The 23,608-nt window shown below is 43.5% G+C and overlaps 1 protein-coding gene across 1 annotated transcript in view; it reads left to right on the top strand.

Annotated features, from left to right (window-relative positions):
* The window catches only part of MANBA (mannosidase beta), a gene marked incomplete at its 5' end in the record, with an annotated part of 91,775 nt that overhangs the window by 12,428 nt on the left and 55,739 nt on the right, over positions 1 to 23,608 (top strand). Inside the window, 5 exons of the mRNA XM_014524773.1 lie at positions 7,687 to 7,781; positions 8,242 to 8,347; positions 13,339 to 13,509; positions 17,472 to 17,595; positions 20,561 to 20,736. Coding sequence (XP_014380259.1) covers positions 7,687 to 7,781; positions 8,242 to 8,347; positions 13,339 to 13,509; positions 17,472 to 17,595; positions 20,561 to 20,736 — 672 coding nt within the window. The remainder of the gene's footprint in view (positions 1 to 7,686; positions 7,782 to 8,241; positions 8,348 to 13,338; positions 13,510 to 17,471; positions 17,596 to 20,560; positions 20,737 to 23,608) is intronic.

Raw genomic sequence — 23,608 nt, forward strand, 5'->3', positions numbered from 1 at the left:
CGGTGTGGCCCCCCCCCCCGGATGAACTGCTCATGGCTCTGTCCTGTGCCCCGCCTTATGGGACGCTTGTGGCTCCATCCTATGCCCCACTCCAGCCCCACTCCCTCCCTCACTGTGGGGGCCTCAATCTGCCCCCCCTTAAAAACAGGAAAAAAATATAAAGGGCTACAGGAGGTGAAACTTTGAGTCCGAAGGGGTACACTTATTAAAAATGGTTGAAAGCCCTTGTTGTACACAGTGGGCACATCTGCATGAGATGCTACATCGCCATAGCAATGCGCTCCCTCGCTATAGCGCATTGTTATGGCAACTTAGCAGCTAGAAATAATTGTGCACCACCGTAACAGCGCAGTATGAGCTGTTACTGCACCATCATGTAGGACTTCCAAAAGGAAGTCCTAAATGATGGCACAGTAATGGTGCCGTAGGGACACGGGTAGATTGGTGCCCTTTACAAGTTAGCATCTGGGTCTGTACCCCAGTCCCCCACCCCTACTTGCACTACTGGTTAGAAATGCATTAGATATGGATAGTGGAATCAAATATCTATTAAACTTTTTGATGTGGCACAAGTGACACGCCTTTGGCCAAAATGACAACAGAATTCTGGTGACCTCTAGATGAAATGTTGGGTATTCTGGATCATGTGTTATTTGGACATCAAGCAATAGGCAACACCTCTGAGTTTCTTCCAAAACAAGCTGGAGTCAGACTGCTGGCTGACGGGTCCAAATTGTACTACTGATGCCTGAGGTGGTTTAGGTTCTATGAGGTACTAGGCTATGTGATTCTGCTATGAACCAAAGCAGAGTGGGAAGTTTAATTGTGAGAGCTTTGATCAAGTAAATGGCACAATCTCAAAGACTATTGCTATTCTAAGCAGAAAATTATAACATGTTTCATTAACATAGAAAATTGATGATTTTTTAATACTCCTCCCATCCTCCTGCACAAAGCACTGCAGGAAAATGTCTGGATATATGTGTAATATCTATGCCATTGTAACTGAAGAGATTCTTGTTGCATAGTTTTAACACATAAACATTTTGGCACAAACTTTACTATAAACATTAACAAATCATTTCATTAAATGAGAACCAAATAAAATTAAATGCAGCCTGTTCAGATATGAACATCTTCCAGCATGTTTGATCTGACCAAATAATTGAGAACATAAATTGTGTATTATGCTTCCTTCTGTTAATGGAACATCTTGGCAGAAGCTTAATTTTCTTGATAGTTTTGTTCAAAATTATTGGCTGAATAACTTGCATGAATACTTATTGATCTTCAGCTTTTTCATGTGCATTTTGCTATATTTGATATCTAGGGGTGCACTGATAGAGATTTTTGGGGCTGATACTGATAGCCTATTTTTAAGGAGGCAATATCGGCTGATACTGATCCGATTTCCGATACGCAGCTCTTCAGCTTGAAGAGTTGCCTCCAGCTGGCAAGTCTGGTGTTGGGGAAGGGGGGGTGGAGGCAGATTAGGGACCCTGCGGTGAGGGAGGGAATGGGAATGGGAATGGGGCTGGGGCTAGGGCTAGGGGAGGTGCTGTCCAGCTAGGGTGGGGAGGGATGTGGAACAGAGCCACAAGTGGTTTGTCTAGGGGCACGGGGGACACGTGCCCCCAGGATTTGAGTGGGAGAAAACCTGCTTGAATGCTGCTAAGCTCTCCTTATTCTATAGGTGGAAATGACCCTCTTTTTTTTTTTTAATGGTTTGGGGTTCCACTGTTGAAACTATCTTTTCATCTGTAATATTTCTGTTTGTTAGCCAATCCTGGTACTCTGTTTCATAGTCCTGCAGACTGTTTTTAGCTCTAGTTAAAAATTTTGACTCGGGTGTGATAATATTAACTCAGGTAACCAAAGGACTGACAGTGAAGTATTAAAAGCACTGTCAAGACACTCAAGAAGGCTAGATTTTGTTTTAGGAATCTGAGTGAGATGTACATTTAACTGTAATGTCTAAGAAACTAATGAAGAATTCTCTTTTCAGTATTTTTACCTTTTTTTTTTTTTTTAAACAGAATAGATAATCCCGCCAAGTTAGTGTACATCCCATTACATTTATATTTGTTTTCGCTTTTGATGTTTAACTAGTGCTAGAGCCCTATTAGTAAAGCTTCTAGTTTCTAGTTAACTCAGAGGTGGGCAAAATATGGCCCACCGGCTGGATCATGCCCATGGAGGGTCTTTGTCCAGCCTGTGGCAGGTCCCTTGGTCCTGCCTGGGCCAGGAATCATCCAGCTGTGGCACATCCTGTTGCCTCCAGGGCAGGCAGCGAGGCTGGGGTGGCTCTGGCTGGACTGCCTTTATAGTTAGCCCAGGTGGTGGTGGCTCCTTCTGGCTGCCGCCACTGCCTGGCCTCAGCCCCATAGTGCTGGTAGAGACCCATACTGCATGGCTCTGACCCGGACCACCCTGTGCCTGGTCCAAACTCACCTACTCAAGCTCAGCAGTGGTGGTGGCCAGGCAGAAACTCTTGCTCAGCGCAGGGCAAAAGCAGCCCCTCCCCTTCACTGCTGCCAGGCCCTTGCTGCTGCAGCTGCCCAGAGCCTGTGCTGGGCTGCCCTGGAGCTGCTCTGTGCTGCCACTGCTGCCCTGCTGGGCAGCCCAGAGGTGTCGATCATAGCAGTGAAGATGCAGGGCAGTCCAGTGCAGGCTTCGGGCAGCTAAGGCAGGAAGGGTCTGGCAGTGGCAAGGGAGAGGGGCCGCTTTTCACCAGTGCTGAACAACAGTTTCTGCCCAGCAGCCACCGCTACTGCTGCGGCTGAGCCTGGGTGGGTGAATTGGGAGTAGACGCCAGGCGGGCTGGGTCAGGACTGTGCAGCATTGATCCCCACTGGTACCATGGTGCTGGGGCCTGGGGCAGCAGTAGCTGGATGGAGCAGCTGCCACTTGGGCTGCCTAGAAAGGCAGTTCAGCCACGGAACTGCCACAGCTCTGCTGCCTGTGCAGGGGGTGGGAGGAGGTACCATGAGCAGGCAGTGCAGAGCAGATGTTAGGTGGGTTGGGATCAGGGTTGTGCCCACAGGTTCCGGCTTATCCCCTCTTGCTAGGGTGAGTCCAAGGTGGGGCTGGGTGCTGTTGGTGGTGGCGGGGAGGCACCACAGGGCACACGGGCTCCAGGCAGTTGCAGGGCAGGGGTAGGTGCTGATCAGCTTAGGGTGTGTGTGTGGGGGGGCTCCCATGAACACCCAACCCTCCTCACAACCACACCCTCCCCCACATGCACCCCCCCACACACGAACCTCTGTGCCTCTGAGAAGAGCCCGGCTCACTGATATGTGCACACACCCCACCACACTCGCATCCACATACCTGCCACATACACACCCCCAGCCTCCTCTCCCTTCCCTTCCATGCACCCCACAGCCCCGCACAAACCCTCCATACCTACCCACCCACATCTGCACATACCCTCACACCCTCCCTCACACCCCACATACACCCTCCCACAGTCCCTCACAAACCCCAAAGCTCACCCACTCATACCCCTGAACACCCTCCACAATATACAAGAATAAGATTTCATGTTGAGCTATTATGCAATCACCTCTATATACACCACACAAATGCACACAAATCAGGGCAAGAATATTTTTAAAAATAAAATTAAAATATGTTATTGTCAGTGTTTGATTTTTAGTGTATAATTTTTCCAGTTCCAAGATGACAAACACCCTTCCCAAAAGGAGTATTTCTGGGGGCACGGGGAGGGACTTCAGGTGGCAAAGGTCAGGCGTTAGAGGGCGAGATTTCTGGTCCCAAGATGGTGACCAGGAGGTGAGACTACCCTTGTGGCCCTCGACAGCTCACCAAAACTTTGTGCCCTTCCAGCCAAAATAATTGCCTGCCCCTGGGTAAATTGGAGAAAAATTTGTGTTATCCTATGTGGTGATGTTATATGTGACCCCCCCCGATTAGTTTATAAGGGGCAAATCTGCCATGGCTTCTGTAAGCGATGGTGGGGCACACCATTTGCACCCGCTTTTCAAAATTTTTGATCCTGGCATGCATGTGTTGTAGGGCAGAAGGCACATTTCAAGCTTGATACCAACTTTTTATCTTGAAGATGACTGAATTTTTTTAATAAAGAAGATAGGAAGAAATGGTAGGCCAGATCTTAATAATTTTCTCTTGAAGCCAGTTGAGGGACGACATTTGGACAGTCCTGTGTGCTGCTTTGGTATGCCTTACGCTTCAGGGGTCAGCAAACTGTGGCTCATAAAGAGGTCTGATCTGGCACTCAGAGGCCTAGTCTGGCATGGGGGATTGGTGGCATGGAGCTGTACTATGCAGCTCTTCCCCTTTGCTGCAGAGCCTGCTGCTCTGCCATGTCTGTGCTTACCTTTGCTGCAGAGGGGTAGGGATTAATGGCAAGGGTAAATGCAGGCAGCTGGCCACTCTGGGAAGTTGAGACTTGTGGTCTGTGGTGGGCCCTCAGTTGCAAAGGGGGCCCATGCCAACAAAAGGCTGCTGACCCCTGCCTTAGGGGACCAAGGATTGTGTGTGTGATGTCCTTTGTGGGCGAAGATGACTGCATCTGGGGGGGTGGGGGGCAGGGAAGAAGAAAGAAAAGAAGTGGGAAAGAAAAAGGGAGGGAGAAAAGAGAAAGGAAACAAAAAAGGAAAAAGGAGAAAAAAGAGAAAGGAGGGGGTGGAAGCTAAGTTTTGTGTGGATTCATAGGTGACTTTTAAGCCCGATCTGTGCCTTGAACTGCAGCAGGGGCAGGAGAGTAATGAGGACTGGATATGGAATTGGTCCCCCTGGATAGGGGACCAAGGATTAAATGCAAACAGAAGTATCCAGATTTTTAGCTCTGACTTTCATTAGTCATGAAAGGAGAAGAAACATTAAAAACACAAAATGGAACACAAACAAATAATGGTTATTTCGGTTATAATTTCTCCTATTTAATACTCTGAGATTTATGAGAAGATATCTTTTAAGAGTGTATCTGCTCATGGTAGGGACCAAAGTGACTTATAGAAAAAGAGTCTTGACTCAGTTTATAGAGGGTAAAGACTTTCATTTATGGGTGAATTTCATTTAAATTTCATTTAAGCAGTGAATCCTGCCGTTGTTTATCATGGATAAAACCATTTATCTTAATTAAATTCTTTGAAACTGTAGAAGAGATTAAGTCAGTTACTTAAAAGAAGGCATTCACAGAGTTAGTTTGAGATATGCAGACAAATGAATATAAAGAATCTGACATTTGAATTAAATCCCTCTATTACATTCTGCTGCTCAAAGATTATTTCAGGTCTCCTCCTTATAAATATATAAATATAAATTCCCAGTTTAACAGGGAAAGAAACTTAAAGAACCTGCTAGTGTCTTAGAAAGTGGACACTCATAAGATTTGAACAGCTCCAAAGTGTAACCAGTTAGGCGTGGGTTCATAATTGTTTTTGGTTAGGAACTGTAGGACACAGGCATAGCAATCTCCTTGGGCATGGAGGAGGAAAATGCCAGCTGTGGAGTGTGTGAGTGGGGTGGAAGAGTGGAGTATTACCTGCCCTGGCCCTATGCACTTTGGTGGCAGCTGCTACTGCTGTGGCAGCTGCTGTAGCAGCATAAGCTTGAGCTGCTGAAGCTGGGTTGATGCAGCCCTGCACTGTGAGCTCTCCAGGGGGCTGCCCTGGTGCCTCACTTGCTTCTCCCCCATTCTACTAAGTGTGGGGCTGTGTCCCCTCATAAGTTGGCACCCAGGGCTACTGCGCTGTCCATTAATAACAATTGTTACTCCTTACAGCAGGGGTTGTCAACCTGGGGTATGCATACCCCTAGAGGTTCTTAGAAAGGCCATAGAGGGTACAAAGAGGTGGGCAGGCAGGTGGGGATGGAGTGCGCCCTGGGACTCAGCAGTAGTGTCTCCCCCAGCGCCTTCCCATACTTTGGTTCTTACTCAGGAGAGGGGAAGGAGTGGACTGGGTGCCACCAGCCTCATGCAGTACACTGCAGTGCCTCCCTGCCCCCCACCTCAATTTACTCTCTGTGCCCACTCCCAGGAGCAAGGGGTGAGGGAAGTGGTACTCCTCTGCAGGCCGCACATGTGCTGCCTGGCAGGCTAGACAGGTTGTGGGGCTTGCACGTGACGGCTGCCACCGTCACTATCCCATGCTGCTGCCGCCTCCTGCACAGCTTTCTCATAGCTGGTTACACGTGGCTTCGTGGGCTGGTGATGTGTGGCGTGCAATTGGGCGGGCATGAGGCCCATCATCAGCCCTCAGAGTTGCACGTGCGACCAGCCGTGAAAAAGCAGTTTGGGGTGTGGCAGCGGCGACAGTGCGGGCCAGTGATGGATATGTGTGCGTCTGCATCTTTGTGTGTGTCTATGTGTCTGTCCCCCGCTCGCCCAGCGACTGTACTGTTTGACTCGCATATGGTTTTGGTGATCCTTGAGTACTGTGGTTACAACCTGCCCCCTGACTGGGGCTATGTATAAATTGGCTGGATCTAAAAAAAAAATTAATTCAAGATACCAGATAGATATAAGAAGATCCTTTTCAAAGAAAATCAAGTCCAGAAGGGCTATTAACATTTATAGTGAAGCACAAGTTAAGGAGAAAAATTGAGCTGAAGCAGGAAAATAAAAAAGCCTGAACAAATATTCTGGCACGCAGGCCCAAAGAAGAATTCTTGTCAGAAGCAATTTGAAATGTAGATGAGAATTATGATGCCACTGTGCTTTCTCTAGTGCAACAGAGATGGCTCTTTTTGTTTTAGAAATCTGCGAAGATTGAGATTAACAGGGTCAGTGGCTGATAGTTTTATACTCTGAACATGGCAAGGATATTAGCCTTCAACATGAGACTTTTTTTTATTGGCTTTGCACAGATGTAGATAGCTATACAAGGTACACCGCAGTAGAGTATCGGGTCCCCACATGTTCCCTGTACTACCATACTGGGTCACCTTGACTAAGTTTAAAGTACAGTGTGACCCAATAGAGGGAAAGGATTCATTAGGCAAAAGGAAGGGGAAATGAGTTATGATGACTGGATTTTATTATTTTAAGTGAGCATTGTGACTAAGAGGGAAATATACATGTGTTCTAGATAGAGTAATACTTCACATAACTGTCTTTTTGGAAGAATAATATAGCAGACCGTTTAAATTTTGCTCAACAAGCCAAATACTTTTCCTTTCCTTTTCGTCTGCCAAAATAAAATTCGTGTCTTCTTACCACAGAGAGAACGGTTGGCGAGGATCTCTGGAGATGTTACTGCTAACAATAGAGATTTGTCACTGTAGTTTATTATAGAGTTCTCAAAACTTCCTGGCCCTATAGTCAGTCCTACTATTCTTTGTCATTGACAGTGGTTCCACTTTTCTCTTTCTTGTTTTAAATTGCTACATTTTATTGAGTTTTTACAGTATACAACAGAGCAGTTTTCCTAGTGAAAAGAGCAGGATTTGGCCCTTTGTACTTTAAACGAGAGAATACTGCAGGCAGGGTTCGACCTATATAGTCAATGTCAAACCATATCACTGCTGTTGCTTTCACATACTACTTCCAAAGACTGGAGAAAAATATCAGAGCTCCTAAAGCTAACTAAAGCAGGATGACTGGATTGCGCACTTGAAAAATATCTCAAAGAAAATACGCTCATTTAATGAATGCTGGCATAAATCTAATTTTGTAACACTACTCCCTTCTTTTGTTAGGACCCTTACTACAGATTTAATGACCTTGCCTACAGATGGATCTCCCTGGATAACTGGACTTACAGCAGGACATTCGAAACTCCTTTTGATGTCAGGTATGCTAGAAAAATATATTTTGTTAAGATTAGTTCTTTACTATCTTCCCTGCAGAAATGGTGGTTAAGTGGATTTTAAACTGCATGCTTGTTACTTTATGATGTAGTAAATCAGGTTGCATAATATCATATGGCCATGAAGCAGTTTATTAGCATTCAGTGAGTTTCTTTTTCAAGACTTTTCCTGTGTGAAAATATATTTCTCAAATTGCCAACTGCCACATAACAGAGCTGCACCTATCCATTTGCTACCTGATGGACATGGGAGGTTTTGCTGTATTGTGGGTGTATAAACTCTCATTTTAATTTGACTTGACAAAGATGTAGCTACACTGACTCTTACGGAAGCTGTTAAAACAGCTGCTGGTCAAGACATTGTGGCATTCTCAGTATTTATATTGCATGTGCAGTTAATTCAGAGTATCCTAATAATTTCACATTCCTGTGTCATCTTCTGTAGCAAATGGCAGAAAGTGAATTTGGTTTTCGAGGGAGTAGATACAGTAGCACAAATCCTGGTCAATAATGTCACTGTTGGAAGAACAGACAACATGTTCAACAGATACGTGAGTAATTCAATTATTTCTGAAGGTGCTTCTATTGCTGTTTCAAAGTGCTTCTCTGCTAAGGAGTTTCAGTGCGTTTGATCTACACCAGGGGTTCTCAATCCCTGGGCTGCGCTCTGATGCCAGGCCATGGCGGGTCAGTGCTGGTCCGCAGCACGGTCAGCTGTCGGACCGGAAGTGGCTGCGGACTGGCAAACTGCTCCCCGCCACAGCCAGGTGGAGAGGCTGCGGCTCCTTCTGCAGGGCCCACAGCAGCACAGTGTTTGGTCCAACCCCGCTGCCCAGGGGATGGGTGTATCCTTACCTTTCTGCCAGTCGGAAATTCTGGCCATGGTCGGCTGTGATTGTTGGGCTACAATTTGCCAGGCCGCAGCCATTTCTGGGCTGTGGTTTGCTGGGCTGCGGCATAAAACTTTGAGAACCCCTGATCTAGACAAAAGCGTTGAGGACTAGACTTGATATGTGATACACCTTAAAAAGTTTTTCCTTAGGTGAGAGAAGTTCATAAAAGCCAGACTTTTTGGCCAGATCCAGATGTGGAGGCACATGCAGTTTGTAGGGCCACAAGCCTCTTTGTGGCCCCACAAACCACATGTCTGGCATGTTAAAATGTGCCCCACACTGCAAATTTGCAGTGCAGGGACAAAGTTTGTTACCAGGAAATCCCTGTAGCAAAAAGCCCCCAAAAATGCTGTGAAAAAAAGCACCACAGGACCATGTGCTGCCAGACACAGAGGCTTAGTCCTCTCAGGAGATGCTCTGGCTCCCAGCCAGAGCATCTCTCCTTTAGTTCTGCTCCAGCTTCAGCGTGCCAGGAGCTAGGCGAAGCACGAAAACAGAAGTTTTCCCAAAGCAGGGCATTTTACCCTGGATCAAAGTGCACATGCAGGGGCATGCACAGCAGCAAAAAGTAGTAGTAACAAATTTGTGCCACTACTTTTTTTTTTGTCACTGCAGGCACATGCCCCTGCATGTGGGTATGCCACCTTTGGGGAAAAGTAGGCATATTTGGGCTTTCAGAAGTATCAGAATTGGACCTTTAAACAAACATTTCATGATCTAAACCAGTGTTTCTCAACTGGTAGGACTTGGGTCACAGTGGCGAAACCGGAAGTGTGGTGGGACTTCTGGTTTTGCTTTTGCACACTTTGATCAGTCGTTCTCCCCAGCCATTCGACTGGCCTCTGGGGACAATGCCCTGCCCTGCTTGGTGACCATTGGGACCAGGATTTTTTTGACTTTTTATGTAGGTGCAAAACTAGAAGAGCTTTCCGAAAAGCATCAGTTCAGCTAATAATGAGTCAGAATTTGTTACAGCTCCAAAAAACCCTTAAATTTCAATCTGTTACATTACCTGTAAATCTGCTTACTAACTGGTATTACGATGCTGCTGGTTTACATGTCAATATTGAAGTATAAGTACAAGCAGTACAAAGCCTTTATAAATGTTTGCATGTTTTTTCTCCTTTTTATGTATAGTAGCTAATTCCCAGACCTTTGGATAACACACTGTGTCTCTGGAGACCTAGTCTGTATCAGTATGGCAGGATTCGATTCTGAATGGTTACAGGCTTGATATATTCAGACCAAATAATTCTGTAGCTTTTCAGTGTATGCTTGTCCCTGCCCCAAGGAGCTTACAAATTAAATAGATGAAACAGACAAAGAACGGAGAAAGGAAATTTAACTTCTACTATACAGCTGGAGAATTAAGCTGGGAAAATCTCTCTATCTTTTGGCATTTATGTTTCTGGCCTTAAAGAAATAAAGGTTTTATAGTTGAGGCATGGCACTAGGACTCGGGGCATATGGGGTTTGTTTGTTTTTTTTTCTGGCTCTGCCTGGCACTTAGTGTGATGTTAGATAGATCACTTAGCTTTTTTGTGTGTTGGCTTCCCCATCTGTCAAAAAGGAAGAATAATTCTCATCTCCATCACAGGGCTGTTGTGGAGTTGTAATTAATTATACTTGAAAATCTTGTGACACTGCAGATGGCAGATGCTGTACAGTTAGTATTATTTTGCATTTTTTTCTGCAAGTGCATTTTGGTATTTTGCTATCTGCAACCAGTTTATGAAACAGCTCATAGTGTAAAAGCAGAATTAAACTGATTAGGATTGGATCTAAGTTTGCATGACTATGACTGTTCCCTTATTTACTGGCTGTGTCTTAAAAAAATAAATAAATAAATAAATAAATAAAATACCAGCACAACTACACTGAGGTAGCTGCTTTTGATGCTATTTATTTTGTGGTTATCTGTGGCTGGGTCAAACGCTACTGTGGCTACTAATGGAGGGTGGCAAAATTACTTGCTCTTTATAAAAATTCAAGAATGCATATCCAGTGTGCCACAAATGCTATAGGAAAAACATTCATAACAATCCTTGATACCTGTCTTTTACCAAGTGGGAGTAAACTGAAGGGCAGGGATAGTAACAGAGTGAGATTTTGAAACTGAACATACATCCTGTACATCCACATATGGAGACCTCCTTCATAATGCTATCTTTCAGTGAGTCTTCAGCATCTCTGTTTTGGGCAAGTATTGAGCTGTATCTGTGTATTTCAGAGAAGGGAATGGAGGGCATCAGAGGTTTATATGGGCCCCTCTAGACCTGCAGGTAAAGGTGTGATAGGATCTGATGCACAACTCACACAGTTGTCCTTCCTGCCATGCCACTTGTGGCAGTGCTGGTGGTGGGGTGGCAAACAGCGACTGCCTGCAGGCGCTGCCGACGGCATTTTTGTGAAAAACAGCTCTCTGCTAAATCTATTTGGTAACTGCACAGGCAGTGAAATTTTAGTCTGAAGGACTTTGGTATGAGTGAGCTCACTCGACTAGACCAGGGGTGCTCAGCCTCTGGCCTGTGGGCCAAATGTGGCCTGTGGAGCCATTTTGCCTGGCCCCTGGGAATCCCCATGGGTCTGGAAATTTGGCAGTGGGGGATCAGTTGCCATTAATATGGCCACCCTCCCCACTGCCAAATTTCCAAGCCCTGCCCTTTCCTTGCAGAGCCAGTTTACACTCCCTACTCTCCCCACCTTGCCATTTCTGGACAGGGACTGGACCACACCCCCTTCTCTGTGGGATGGGTTGGGGCTGGGCCATGCCCCATTTTCCCTGTGGGGCTGGGTTAGGGCTAGGCCACGCTCCCTTTCCCCTGTGGAGCCAGGTCAAGCTCCTTTCCTCTGTGGGGTCGCATTGGGGATGGCCTGCCCCTGCACTCCTCTGCATGGCTGGGTGGTGCCTGCTGCACCTGGTCTGGGTGCTGGATTAGGACCACTGAACAAATCTGGCTTGTGGAGGGACCCAGCACTGCCCATCCAGCCTACTAGACAAAAAGGTTGGGCACCACTGAACTAAACTAAAAAGAGCAGGTTTCTGTTGGGGTTTTGGGTAGGAATGGGCAACCAAAAAAATAATCTCGTATCCTAATCTTGCAAGCAATTCTATACAAGTGAATCCATGCAGAGTCCCATTGACTTCAGTGGGACTGAATGCCTGAATGTGCATTTTAATGTGTGGTAAATTGTGCCATTTGGGGCAAACTGACCCTGCCCAGCTCTTCCCAGATGTTATAAAAAGCTACCCTGGCGAGCAGCTCAGGGCTACTTGTCCTCAGGAGCTTCTGAGGCCCAGCCTGTTGGTATCTGGGAATACTAGCCCCCTGTGCCAGCCGGACTGCTGCAGTAGCCCTGACCTAGAGTGGCCTCTGCACCCTCTGCCCACTGCAGCAGTTTGGCAGTGGGGGCTGCTGCCTAGCTGTGACCTGCTCCTACCTGCGACAGCATCTGCCCCCTTGGACCTGCAGCCCCATGGTTGTGCACCTGCCATCCCCAGATGGAGTTTATACTGCCATCTGCACTGTGGTACGGGCACTGCAGCAGAGCTTTCTGCACCTGTGGGCTGTGGCTGCACAGGTGGCCTTCGTACAGCACTGCTGTCATGTCTTCCATTGCCCCTGCTCTGGTCATCTGGGCAGCTATCACCCAGAAGATGTACTCATTGCAGTGGCTCATTTTGAACTGTCAGAGCGTGATGACCTGACCATGTGGGGCTTCCAGCTGGGTTCCCAAGGCCAGCCCTGGGCAGGCTTCTCTCCCCAGGTCCCACTGCTTGTCTTGCCATCAGGGATCCTGGTTTTCTCTGTTTAAAAATCCCATATTCTCTGATAACCCCCTCCCCCCAAACTCTCTGATTTAAAAACTGCAAAATCCACTTTTTTCTGTTATTAAAATGAAACACCACTACACATATAAGTATCAGTTGAGCACAATGTTTTATTGATATATTTACCATTTTAATGCAATTTGGAAGCCTACCACTATCTCAATCGTAATAAAATAAACTCCACACCCCCATACTGAGGCAGCATGCTGGAGCAGGAGTGGGATGTAGCAGCCGTGTAGAGACGCTCTGGCTGACTGCCACAGTATCTCCTTGGAGGACCCAGCCTCCAGTTGCTTCTGGCCATGCTCCAAGAGCACCCCCCCATGCTACTTTATTCCAGGGCGTTGGGTTTTTGGGGTTTTTTTTAATACTGGCATTCTCTGGTACCAAATTTAGAGTTCAGGCTGCAGATTTGCAGCACAGAGAACGTTTTGTCTTGTGTTTCTCTTGTGGTGGTTTATGCCGTGTTTCAAGCTCCTTTGGGATACAACAGCGCACATGTGCATTCTTGTGTGGACGTGGCCTATGTGGGCAGAGTGATCTGCCCAGAAAGAACTACACATAGGACTTCAATTTAGTGTGTCTTTTCTCTCTTCAGTCTGTGAAGTATTGCAGTGTGTCTTCCAGAACTTCAGCTTGTGAATATGGCAAACACATATCAAATAATAAAAACAAGTCAACCCAACTAAAATAAAAAATCTAAATAGTAACTAAACTATTAAGTAAAACTAAAATAAAAACAAAACACAGCAGCTGTGTATCTGTATATGTCAAGCAATTAAACTCAAGTGATATGCTGTATTTTTCCCCAATGCAGAGCTTTGATATTACTAGTGTGATCAAGAAGGTCAGTTTTATTGAGGTTCGTTTCTTATCGGCCATTTCATACGCAGCTGAGAAGAACAGATATCACAAAGCATACCAAGTACCTCCAGAGTGCCCTCCCCCAGTACAGAAAGGAGAATGTCATGTTAATTTCATCAGAAAGGTAAGAGAAGATTCCTTTATGTCATGTGGCTTGAGAAGCAAGGAAAAGTATGATGTCATATCATAATAGATGTATTTTAAATTTGCAGTGCCATTTCATAACTAGGTATGGGCATGCATGAGTGCAGTTGCACTCCTCATTTTAGTCCTGTTCCACCCAAGGTTTAAAGCCAGCTGTTTGGTAGTGGCAGCAGCATTTCTGTTCGGGCTAGGGATGTGAAATGTTAAATGGTAAGTTTATTTATACCGTTAATCCATTACAATTAATGTTTAGCACCAGACACAGTCCAGTGAAGAAGGGAAGGGGCACGGTGCCCCAGGAAGGCAGCTAGTTACAGCATGCAGTTCTGCCTCTTTCTCCCTGCAGTGCTGCTGCCTTTGGAAGGGGGGGAGGGAGGGAGGATTAGTCACAGCATGCCGCTCCATCTCCTTCTCCCTCTCCCTGCAGCGCACCACAGGTTAAAGAAGGAGCTGTGAAAAAGAAAGCTCACATGCATGCATACACATGCTAAGATGTGTCATTGGTTAACCATTTAACTGATATCATTGGAAGAGTTTAAATGGGTAATTACTTAAATTATTTTACATCCCTAATTCAGGCAGGAGGAGGGAGTTAATTGAGGTCCTGGCTCATTATAATACACCTGATTCCTTCTAAACTCTCCATTCCATTGCTGTTAATGACCATCTGTCCTTTTTAATGGTCTTTAATGGTTCAACTAATCAAGTTATCCTTTGTTCTGCAATTCCGCTGTCTGTTAACTGCTCCTGGTAATGTAACTCCTATTTCACAGTCCTGCAGACTGTTTTTAACTTTAGCTGAAAACATTAACTCGGGTATAGAAATAACTTTTAGTGAAGCATGGGATAGGCTGTCAGGATGCTCAGGAAGGCTTGATTTTGTTTTATGAATCTGAAAGAGATGTACCTTTAATGATTGTGGGACTAAAGAAACAACATTTTTTGATTATTTGTGCTAATGTCTTGTGTGTTTTAATACATAATATATGATAAAGGAATTAATGCACATTCCAGTAACATCTTGTTCTTGCTTCAATCTTAAACTGAATACTGTAGCCTGAGGACCCTAGCCTATCAGTAAAGTTTCCAGTAAACACAGTAAAGTGTGTTGTGATAATGCACTGCACTATTTGCACCCCACTTTTCAAAATCCTAGATCTGCCCATGTATCAGCTCATGTTTCATAGGAAATCATCCTGTAAACCAACACTTTGAATGTATTAGAGGCATAAAAACCTAGGGTAGCTATATAATTTTTTTAAAAAGCAATCTTTGAAGAAATGCCAGGGACAAGACTGACAGTTATAAGGGTGGGGGCAGAGAATAAGCAATCGTTGTTATTTTATCCAGTGGGCGAGTTTAGGAGGGAATATTGACAATGGAGTGAGCTGTCATGAGAACCAGAGTTTATTGCCAAGACTATGAAAATCTCAGCCAAGCAGCTTTGTGAGTGTTTGCCATTGTTCATGTGCTGTGCTATTTATACTGAACAGCTCTGGCATGTACTGAAAAATGAAAAGCATTAGCTAACGCAGACCATACTTTTTTTCTTATGGTGTCATGAAGCATGATATAAATATGTATTCGGTAAAAATTACAAACTAGCATGAAGCTAGTATACATGAATTTGAGTCTCGACTCACTCATAAATATGGCAGAACTTATTTTTATTGATTTCCTAATTTTGAAAGGGCCTTGCAGTAAGAAGACACAATACTGAAAGTAATTTTCAGAATTCTTTTCTTTTTTTTTTTATTGCTTGCTTGTGACAGCTTAAACATTTTTTCCTTTAAGTGACCCATGTACTGTAAAATAGCCTTCCCCAAACAACCTAGCTAAAATTATTTTGACCTGTAACTAGAAATGATTTCCTCTAGAACATGTCAATGCAGAGGAATGGTGCCATGTTCCCCACAGAACTACCTTTTTTTTTTTTTTCCTTTCTTGAGATAAAGATGTTGTCTCCACTGTTATCATCCATCATATCAGAAAGCTGAGATGATGACTGTGATGAGGGCCATGGCAGAGTAAAGCACTAAGCTGTGAGCCCACCTTGAATACCATTGTTTTAGTTTCAATTTAATATTTAAGGAGGGGAGAAAGATCCACTTATTTACAATGAACGTTATCTTAAATTTGGAGAGTTTAATTCTTCAGAGTCCATGTGTTATTTCCACTGTTTCTTCAAAATTAATGTGGGGACTTGGGGGAAGGAGCTTGAACAGCTGTAGTCCTATTTATAGAGTTGAAATTGCTTGGAGTGATTTTAATACTTTACTGGGCTATATATTTATAGTCATAAGCCTTATGAAAGTACCCTAGTGCTTTTTCCTCAAAGGAGTTGCATGACTTGACTTGCAAATTACTCTAAACATTTTCTAAGATGTTTTTCAATCCAGACATATGGGTACAACAGCAGAGCTGTCGCATTTGAAAGTAAACAAACACCCTTGGACATTTTTAAAGTTAGCCTGGTTCTTGCCATTGGAAACTATTGGGAAACCCTTTGTATGTCTGAAGTTCAACATGAAATATGGTAGACTAATTTGAACCTTAATGTGAGTCTTGTGGTCAAAGTCCCCAAGCTTTTGACTGAAAAGGTACCTTTTAATGATTTGAGCGTATTCCTCTCATGGTTACTTAGAGTTCCCTGTATTTCACAAGTTATTGTATTAATGAAACCTGACAGTCAGTGATACAGTTTAAAAAAATTGGTCCCAATTACAGTAGTTTTCTAAGAACTAGTTGTCCCAGCTTTTAAACTTGAAATGGGTACAGTGCTTGCTTCCCAGAAGGAGGTTTTTGCAACTTGATAGGCTGGCAAGCTGACTCCTGTGATGCATGGAATAGACTAGATTAGTGCAGTGTGGTTTGCCAAAATTAGTATGCCTCAGCTGTAAGTTATTAGTCTCTAAATTTAGAACTGTAGGTCACTGTACTAGACTTTAACAAGATCTATTGTGTTTGCATTGGAAGCTGGGGTAGGAAGGCTTGGAGGTCAGCTAATTAGAGGCCTTAAAGGGGCTCTGTCAATGAGGAATCTCTTCCATTTTTCAAAAATAAATGAAAACAGGTCCAGGTATTAGGGCTGGCTAGGAGTATTTAATTCTGTCAGTTTCTGTGGTATTACAGTCACAGTTAGCTGTTTCCGAAACATGTGTTTCCTTTGTTGCTGCATGAAAGAACCATGCATGCAAACAAAAGGCAAAAACCTGTGAACCTGTGTATATACAAAGTGCACCAAACAAACACGGGGGTGTTGGTCTAAGGACATAGGCAGACTAGGTTCTTTGGGTAAATGTAATATCTTTTATCAGACCAACTAAATAGTTGGAAAAATTGTTCTTTGCAAGCTTTTAGGCATAAACACCCTTCTTCAAACATTTGGGCATTCCATATATAATCTCTTCAGTTCATACTAATCTTAGCTGTTGTTGGCAATAATACAGGAGGTAAAACCCTTTCAGATTCATGTGATATTTAAGTTGACAGTTTCTCTTCAAATGATTAGAAATACCTTTATCTATCAGTGTGTCATTCCTTATTTTTATCATTTTCATTTACAGTTAAAAGTTGATTTTTTTTTTTTAAATTTTTTTAAGACCACGGATAAATTAGAGTTGTTCTGAAAGCAACTGCTAGTTTTTGCTGTTGCTTTTTTTTGCTATCATTCTTTTTTTTAAAAAGGACTTTTTTTAATACACATTTTTCACTGTTTGAATAATAGCTGAATTTTAACTAAGGAGGAATAAAAACAGGTAGCATTTATCCTTTTTTCAGTTACTAGGAACTGGAGTACCTTTTTGTTAGCGCACATTCATATATTATTTATGGACATTAGCTCACTTCTATAAAGGTCCTCTATTTTTTTTTTTTTTTTTACCAGAAACATGTATCGGTATGTGCAGAATATAGTTTATGATACATCTCTCTGCATTCCAGGAACAGTGTTCATTTAGTTGGGACTGGGGTCCTTCTTTTCCCACCCAAGGAATCTGGAAAGATGTTAGGATTGAAGCTTATAACATCTGTCACCTGATTTACTTCAGTTATATCCCCAGCTATGGTAAGTGCTGATGATATTGTCCTTTGTTCTTGTTTCATTTGGGAAATGCAGCAGTTCTAGTTTGAACTGAGTTAGCAATTTGAGGAAGGGACTGTTTGTCTTTGTATATGTATGCCACCATGATAAAGGCCATATCTAACTTTATATTTGCTTGGCACTACTCCATTATAAATTATAATGTGGAAACTAGTACGAGTTCAGAATGCAGAATTTTTTTTGCACAGAGCAACCAATGCATTTGTTTCATATAACAATACTTTTACCTCTGTTCTGTTTTGGAGAGCAAATTTATATTAACGTACTGATGCCCTTTCATTTAAAGACAGACAGACAAAGGCTGCTGTTGTTGGAGCTATCATTCTTTGCAGAGTGAACAAACTTTCAAATGTTACATTGTCAAGACTCCAGATAGAGATTGAGACAGAAGAACAACCATGCTGTTCAAGCATTATTTATCTGAAACTGCAGTTTGAGAGGAGGTCCCACAGCATGTTGGCCACCTAGCCCACCTAAATGGTTTTCTTTTTTGGCTCAGACATTTGCTTGCCTTCCATTCATACTGAAGATAGTCAAAGCTGAGCAAAAGTAGTTAGTTTTCTATTTAAACTTCCTGCATGTGTCATATGCTCCATTGCAGACTACCTGTAACTGTCCCCTGCTACGGGTTAAATGCATTTTCAGCGGAGTAGAGAATAGTGCATGTGCCCTTTTGCAGTAGGTGCAGTTTCATCCCTTTGGAGTAAAGATATACGCATGAATAAAAGGGGAAGATATCACTTATAAAGCTTCCTGAAATAGTTCCGTGTCTCGCCCAGAATTCAGGTGACTGGAATTCTCACTGAAAGTCTCAGCATAGACTCTGCAGACTCAGTCAAGTTCAGATACAATAAGTGCTGCCTGGTCCTTTCCACATCTTCACAACGCCATCTGCTGGTAGTCAAGGGCTGGCTTATGGGAGGCAGATGTCTCATTTAGCAGGTGTTGCTTCACCATTTCAACCTAAACAGATCTTTATTAATACTGAAAGAGCTTGAAATTTGAAAAGTAAATTACTTGTGCCATGTTTAAACAACACAGTCACTTGTTTTGCTTGCCAGATTGTTGTGTCCTAGTCTTCTGACCACTGGGCCAGTAAAGGAATCTTTGTTCCTGTTTTCTGTGCCCATAGTTCAGGAATGGGCTTGCTTGGCTTCCTGCAGCAGAGGAGTGGAAAGGAAGAGCTGGAAGGTGCTATAGTTTCTGTGAATTTGATTTTTCTCGTAGCTTTCGTTGACCTCAGCTGGAATAGGGGAAGATCAGCACATCTGTAAATAGGGCCTCTTGTTCAATCATCTTGGCAAGCGTAGGTAAACTAAGGATCAAATTCATTCCAATGAATTCTACACAAGCCAATGAATTTACTCCAAGAACAAATTTCCTTTGTTAGTTTTGGAAGGTACTGCCTTCTTTTGTATCTCAAACTGAAATGGAGATAATACAGTTTAGCTGTCAAAAGGAAGTAGAGATTTCACATGTATGTGAAGAGAGGAAATGATGATTAACAATTCATGTAAACAGAGCTTCTCTACTTCTGTTTTTCAGTGGTTCTTGCATTGTTCCATTATTGGAGGTGGGAAGGAAGGAGGTAGATGGTGAGGAAAAGAAACAAAAAGTAGCAGCATGTTTTAGGCTTGCAACATTTCATGTAATAATAATAAGGACAAGTTCCCGTTTGATTTGCCTTTGTTTCAGCACAGCATTCAGCTGTAGTATGCAGAATAAAGGGTTAGGGAAGCTTTACTTGTCCTTTAATAATTTAAACACATTAACAGGAAGGCTGAGCAAACATTCATTGATGGTACCCCCTTGGCCCCCAACACCTTTTTTTAGCAAGTCACTCTTGAAGTGAGAAATACCTGGAGGGCAGAGAAGAGAGACGCCTTGGATCATTAGTGTGTTCCCTCGAGCACACTTGAGTGACAAGAGAAACAAATTTGACCCATCACATATAGACTTGACAATATGGTGTTCTGTAGTGTAAATCCATTCACCTAGTCTGGGGACACAGGGGATGAACTTGGCTCATTTCCTGTTAAATTTTTTTTTTCTGGATACATAAAAGTGGCTGTGTTACCTTGTGATTACGATCTTGCCAATTAGGGCTATGCTCATATACGAGCATAGCTCTCTATGCTATAGCATTATATTTTCTTCTAGAGGGCTGAAAGAAAATATAATGGCTGGGAGAATTAGATGTATAAAGCCCTTTCTCCAATAATAATAAAAAATGAATGGGCTCGTGTTCTCTCATGTGTGCTGTGATGTGTTTTCAGAACTTAAAGATGGTTTAGGAATGAGAAGGCAGTAACTTAAGCAACATCTGTTGCTTTGCATAATCCTCTTCTGAACAGCAAATATAAACATGTGTATTAAATACACTAAACCGGGTCTGTCCCGTTTCTGAATGACTGGGGACTGTGCGCCCTCTGAGCCACACGGTGCGGGCCCCTTGCTTGGCTGGCCTTCCTGAGCTGTGCCACACTGCACAGGTGTTTCTGCACCAAAAACTTCCTGAGGCCTGTGGGCCATGCTGCTCTACCCCACCCCTAGGGGTGAATGTAAGATGCAGAACCTGGAGTAGGGAGGGAAAGCCCAAACTCCTCTTCCCCAGTATCAGGAGTGATGGAAGGAGTGGTGCCTGGATCCTGGACCGGGAGCCTAGTGGCTATGAATTAATCCCTTCAGAACTGCCATTTGCACTAAACAATGAAGACCTCATCAGTTGACTTCAAAATCAAGCCTGAGTTACATTTCATAGGGACTTTGGTCTTTAACAGGATATGATTATAAGAATCCTATTAATCTTTAATAGGAATGAGGATATGTGGAAGTGTCTGTGTGTGTGAATGAGATGTATTTTCTTTATGTATATAAAATATAAATTCTTCCCCCCCACCTTTTTTCCTCCCCTGCAACTTTGCATTAGTGAAGAGTGCTCAGCAGTGGAGTCTTGAAATAGAGTCTGTTTTTGATGTAGTCAGCTCAAAGCCAGTTGCTGGTCTCATGACAGTGAACATTCCCAAGCTGCAAACACAGCAGATATATACTGTAAAGCTTCATCCTGGGGAAGATAGCATTGTGCTGCTCTTAAACATCAACAAGGTAAGGGGACAAATCTTAAACTGTTACAACTACAAAAGGTTTCCTGCTGTGTTTATGAAACAGTATGCAACATGTCTATCTCCATTTTAATTTTCCCTTTCCTGTTCTGTGCTCTATTAACACTTCCTCACCCTTGTCAGGGCCAGAGAGCAGCCCTTTTAGCCTCTTGCATCTGATTCCACTGAGTCAAAAAGATGTTTGTGAATGAAATATTGTGGCATTTTTCCCTCTTAAAGATTGATACAGAAGTCAAGTCATCTCTCACTTCTGCTGGGTCCAAAATGGTGTTAGTCCTCAAGCTCACTCTTGGTATGACCTATACTGGGGACAGCCTTTTCTATATTTGCCTACAATGGGATTCTTTCTTTCGTCCTCTGAAACCATTGGTACTTACCACTGTCAGATGGAACAGAAGTAGATGGGCCTGTGGCTCTAAATATTTTTTGCCTTACTACATCATTTACTGGGCTGATTGGGACTGAAGTACTTGGGGTACTGATATGCTTGGTTTATACGAAGAGTGGTGGAAGCATTTCTTTAGGTGCTTCTTTTGTAGTGATCGCTTTGCATCAGTAAGGGCAAAAAAGGGTCCAGTGTAGGGTTTTGGAGGGCAGTGTAGTGGGTGCAGAGCCATTGGATTTGCATCTTCTTTTGCCAGCTCTGAATTAATTTTTTGGAGTCGAGGGAATCTTAAGGACAGGTGAAATGTCAGAAGTGAAGGGCTCCAAAGGAAATAAGGAACACAGCTGAAGAAGGGTAAATGGATTTAAGTCCCAGTGCTGAAAGGCTTCAGGTGAAAAGAATCTCTTTGGGCCTGCCCGTGGTAAGGCCTAGTTAATTCAATAATATTAAGGGTGTTTCAGAAAGTAACAGCAATTTTGAAATAAAACCATTTTATGTGTAATAATCCTTTATTGGACCACATCACGTCTGTACACAGATATAAAAGATGGATACTTTTTGCTTTTTTATCCTTTCTTTTTCCTTTTCTTGTCTTTGTGACAAGGTATTTAGCAGATTTTGCAGATTGATTGGAACCTGACAGGGCTGCACCATGAGTGTTTCTGTTCTGGCCTGGAATTTGTGACCTCTGGGCTGTCAACCCCGTGCCTTAGCACGTGTCCCACCTCAGCCCCTTACACACTAGTGAAGGAACAGGAAAACAAGTAACTTGTGTTGTGTTTTGCATTGCTTTTAAATAGTCACATGGTCAGTATGACCCAAGCATATCAAAGTTTGGGTGTGTCAGTAGATGGAAGAAAATACTAAACAGGAGAGAGTTTTTATTTTATGGGTTTTTTTACATGAATGACAAACTCCTTCAATTCAGTTCAGTCCAATCCCATCCCATCCGAAACAAACAACTATATGCTGCAGCAGTTCATTACCAATAATGATTAAACATAGCAGCATTTAAAAAAAAATTGTAACTGTTATGCTCAGTCTGTGCAAATCACAGGAGACAGAGTTAGAAGAAAACCATGCCACCACAATACTTTGAAACCGCTTTTTCCTGAGAAAAAGGCTGTAGTGGAGGATTATTGCACTTGAAAAAGCCCGATGGCTGTCTCCCATTTGTGATAAACCCCCCTTGTTTGTGGAACAAAATTGAAGTTCTTTAAAAACAGAGACATAACATGGAAAAACTAGGATCCAGATTATACCTTTAACATAAGTGAAAGCAGGACTGCTTCCCCCCCCCTTAAAAAAACCAAACAAACCCAAACCAAACCAAAACTCTTCAATAAGGAGGTAGGATATTAAAGTTTAGCACTCCTTTTTTACTTTTTTATGAATTGCATTAAATTGTAAGTGAAAGAATGGAAGGTCATGCACAAAGCCTAGCGCTGCACCAAGATGTTTTAGGCCTAAATTTTGGTGAGCCCAGGGTATGCAACAGGGAGCCAGGACTTTGGGCGTTTTTCTTTGCTCTGGGCTTCCTGCCCAGAGAGCTGGACCCTAGTGAAGCTGACTTTGCAAATATTTACCTGACAGCAGCAGATGTGGCTTCACTGTGCTATGTCCTGGAAGTGGCTGACCAGAGCAGGAGCTGATGGTATTGTCTATTTTGGACAAGGGAAGGGGTATCTGGGCCTGGATAGATTGCTAGAGGGGGGAATTGATTTCACTGTTTTGTTTTAAAATGGACTCTCAGACATCTCATGGAATATGACCTTTTGACTGCTGTGGATATCTAGCAGAAGGTCATGTGAGAAAGTACCAACATTTAAAACAAGTTAATTTAAAATAGGTATTAGGGCTTTGTCACAGGCTACCTTAAAGTGGGCATAAAGTTTCTTAAAATAAGAGCATTTGACCATTAAAGGGGGTTAAACCATCATAAGTACCGCCTAAATATTTTAAAGATAAGCCACTCAAAAGGAGCTATATCTTGGAAATGTTTTGTGTGTGCCATTCCAGGGTATTGTTTGAATGGTCAGGGAAGGTAAAACACTTACTTTCATTCCTCCAGCATCCCAGGATGCACAGCTCCCAGTCACTCTACCCATTTCTGTCTTCCAAAAGTCTAATGGTTCCCTCCCCCAGCCCTCCCTTGCAGCTGAGAGCAACTTCTTTGAGCAGCTTAATTTCAGAGAGACCATGGAGCTGGGGAAGACTGCTTACCCTGGCCACTGGTCTTGCTACAGGGAGGCTTAACTTGAGTGAGGCCAGAGAGACCCGGGGAAATTTGCTTCCCTTGGGGTCTCTGGTCTAGCCAAGCTGTGGCTCCACGCTGAGAGCGGGCTCACCGCTGTCAGTTGCAGTGAGAACAGAGAGCCCCGGGGAAGCAGCTTCCTTTTGGCATTCTGGGTCCTGCCGAAACTGGCACGGCGGCTCCCAGCCGAGAGAGGTGCCATAGGGGTTAAGTGCT

Source organism: Alligator sinensis, unplaced genomic scaffold (genome assembly GCF_000455745.1).
Source record: "Alligator sinensis unplaced genomic scaffold, ASM45574v1 scaffold1520_1, whole genome shotgun sequence".
NCBI classification, from domain to species: Eukaryota; Metazoa; Chordata; order Crocodylia; family Alligatoridae; genus Alligator; species Alligator sinensis.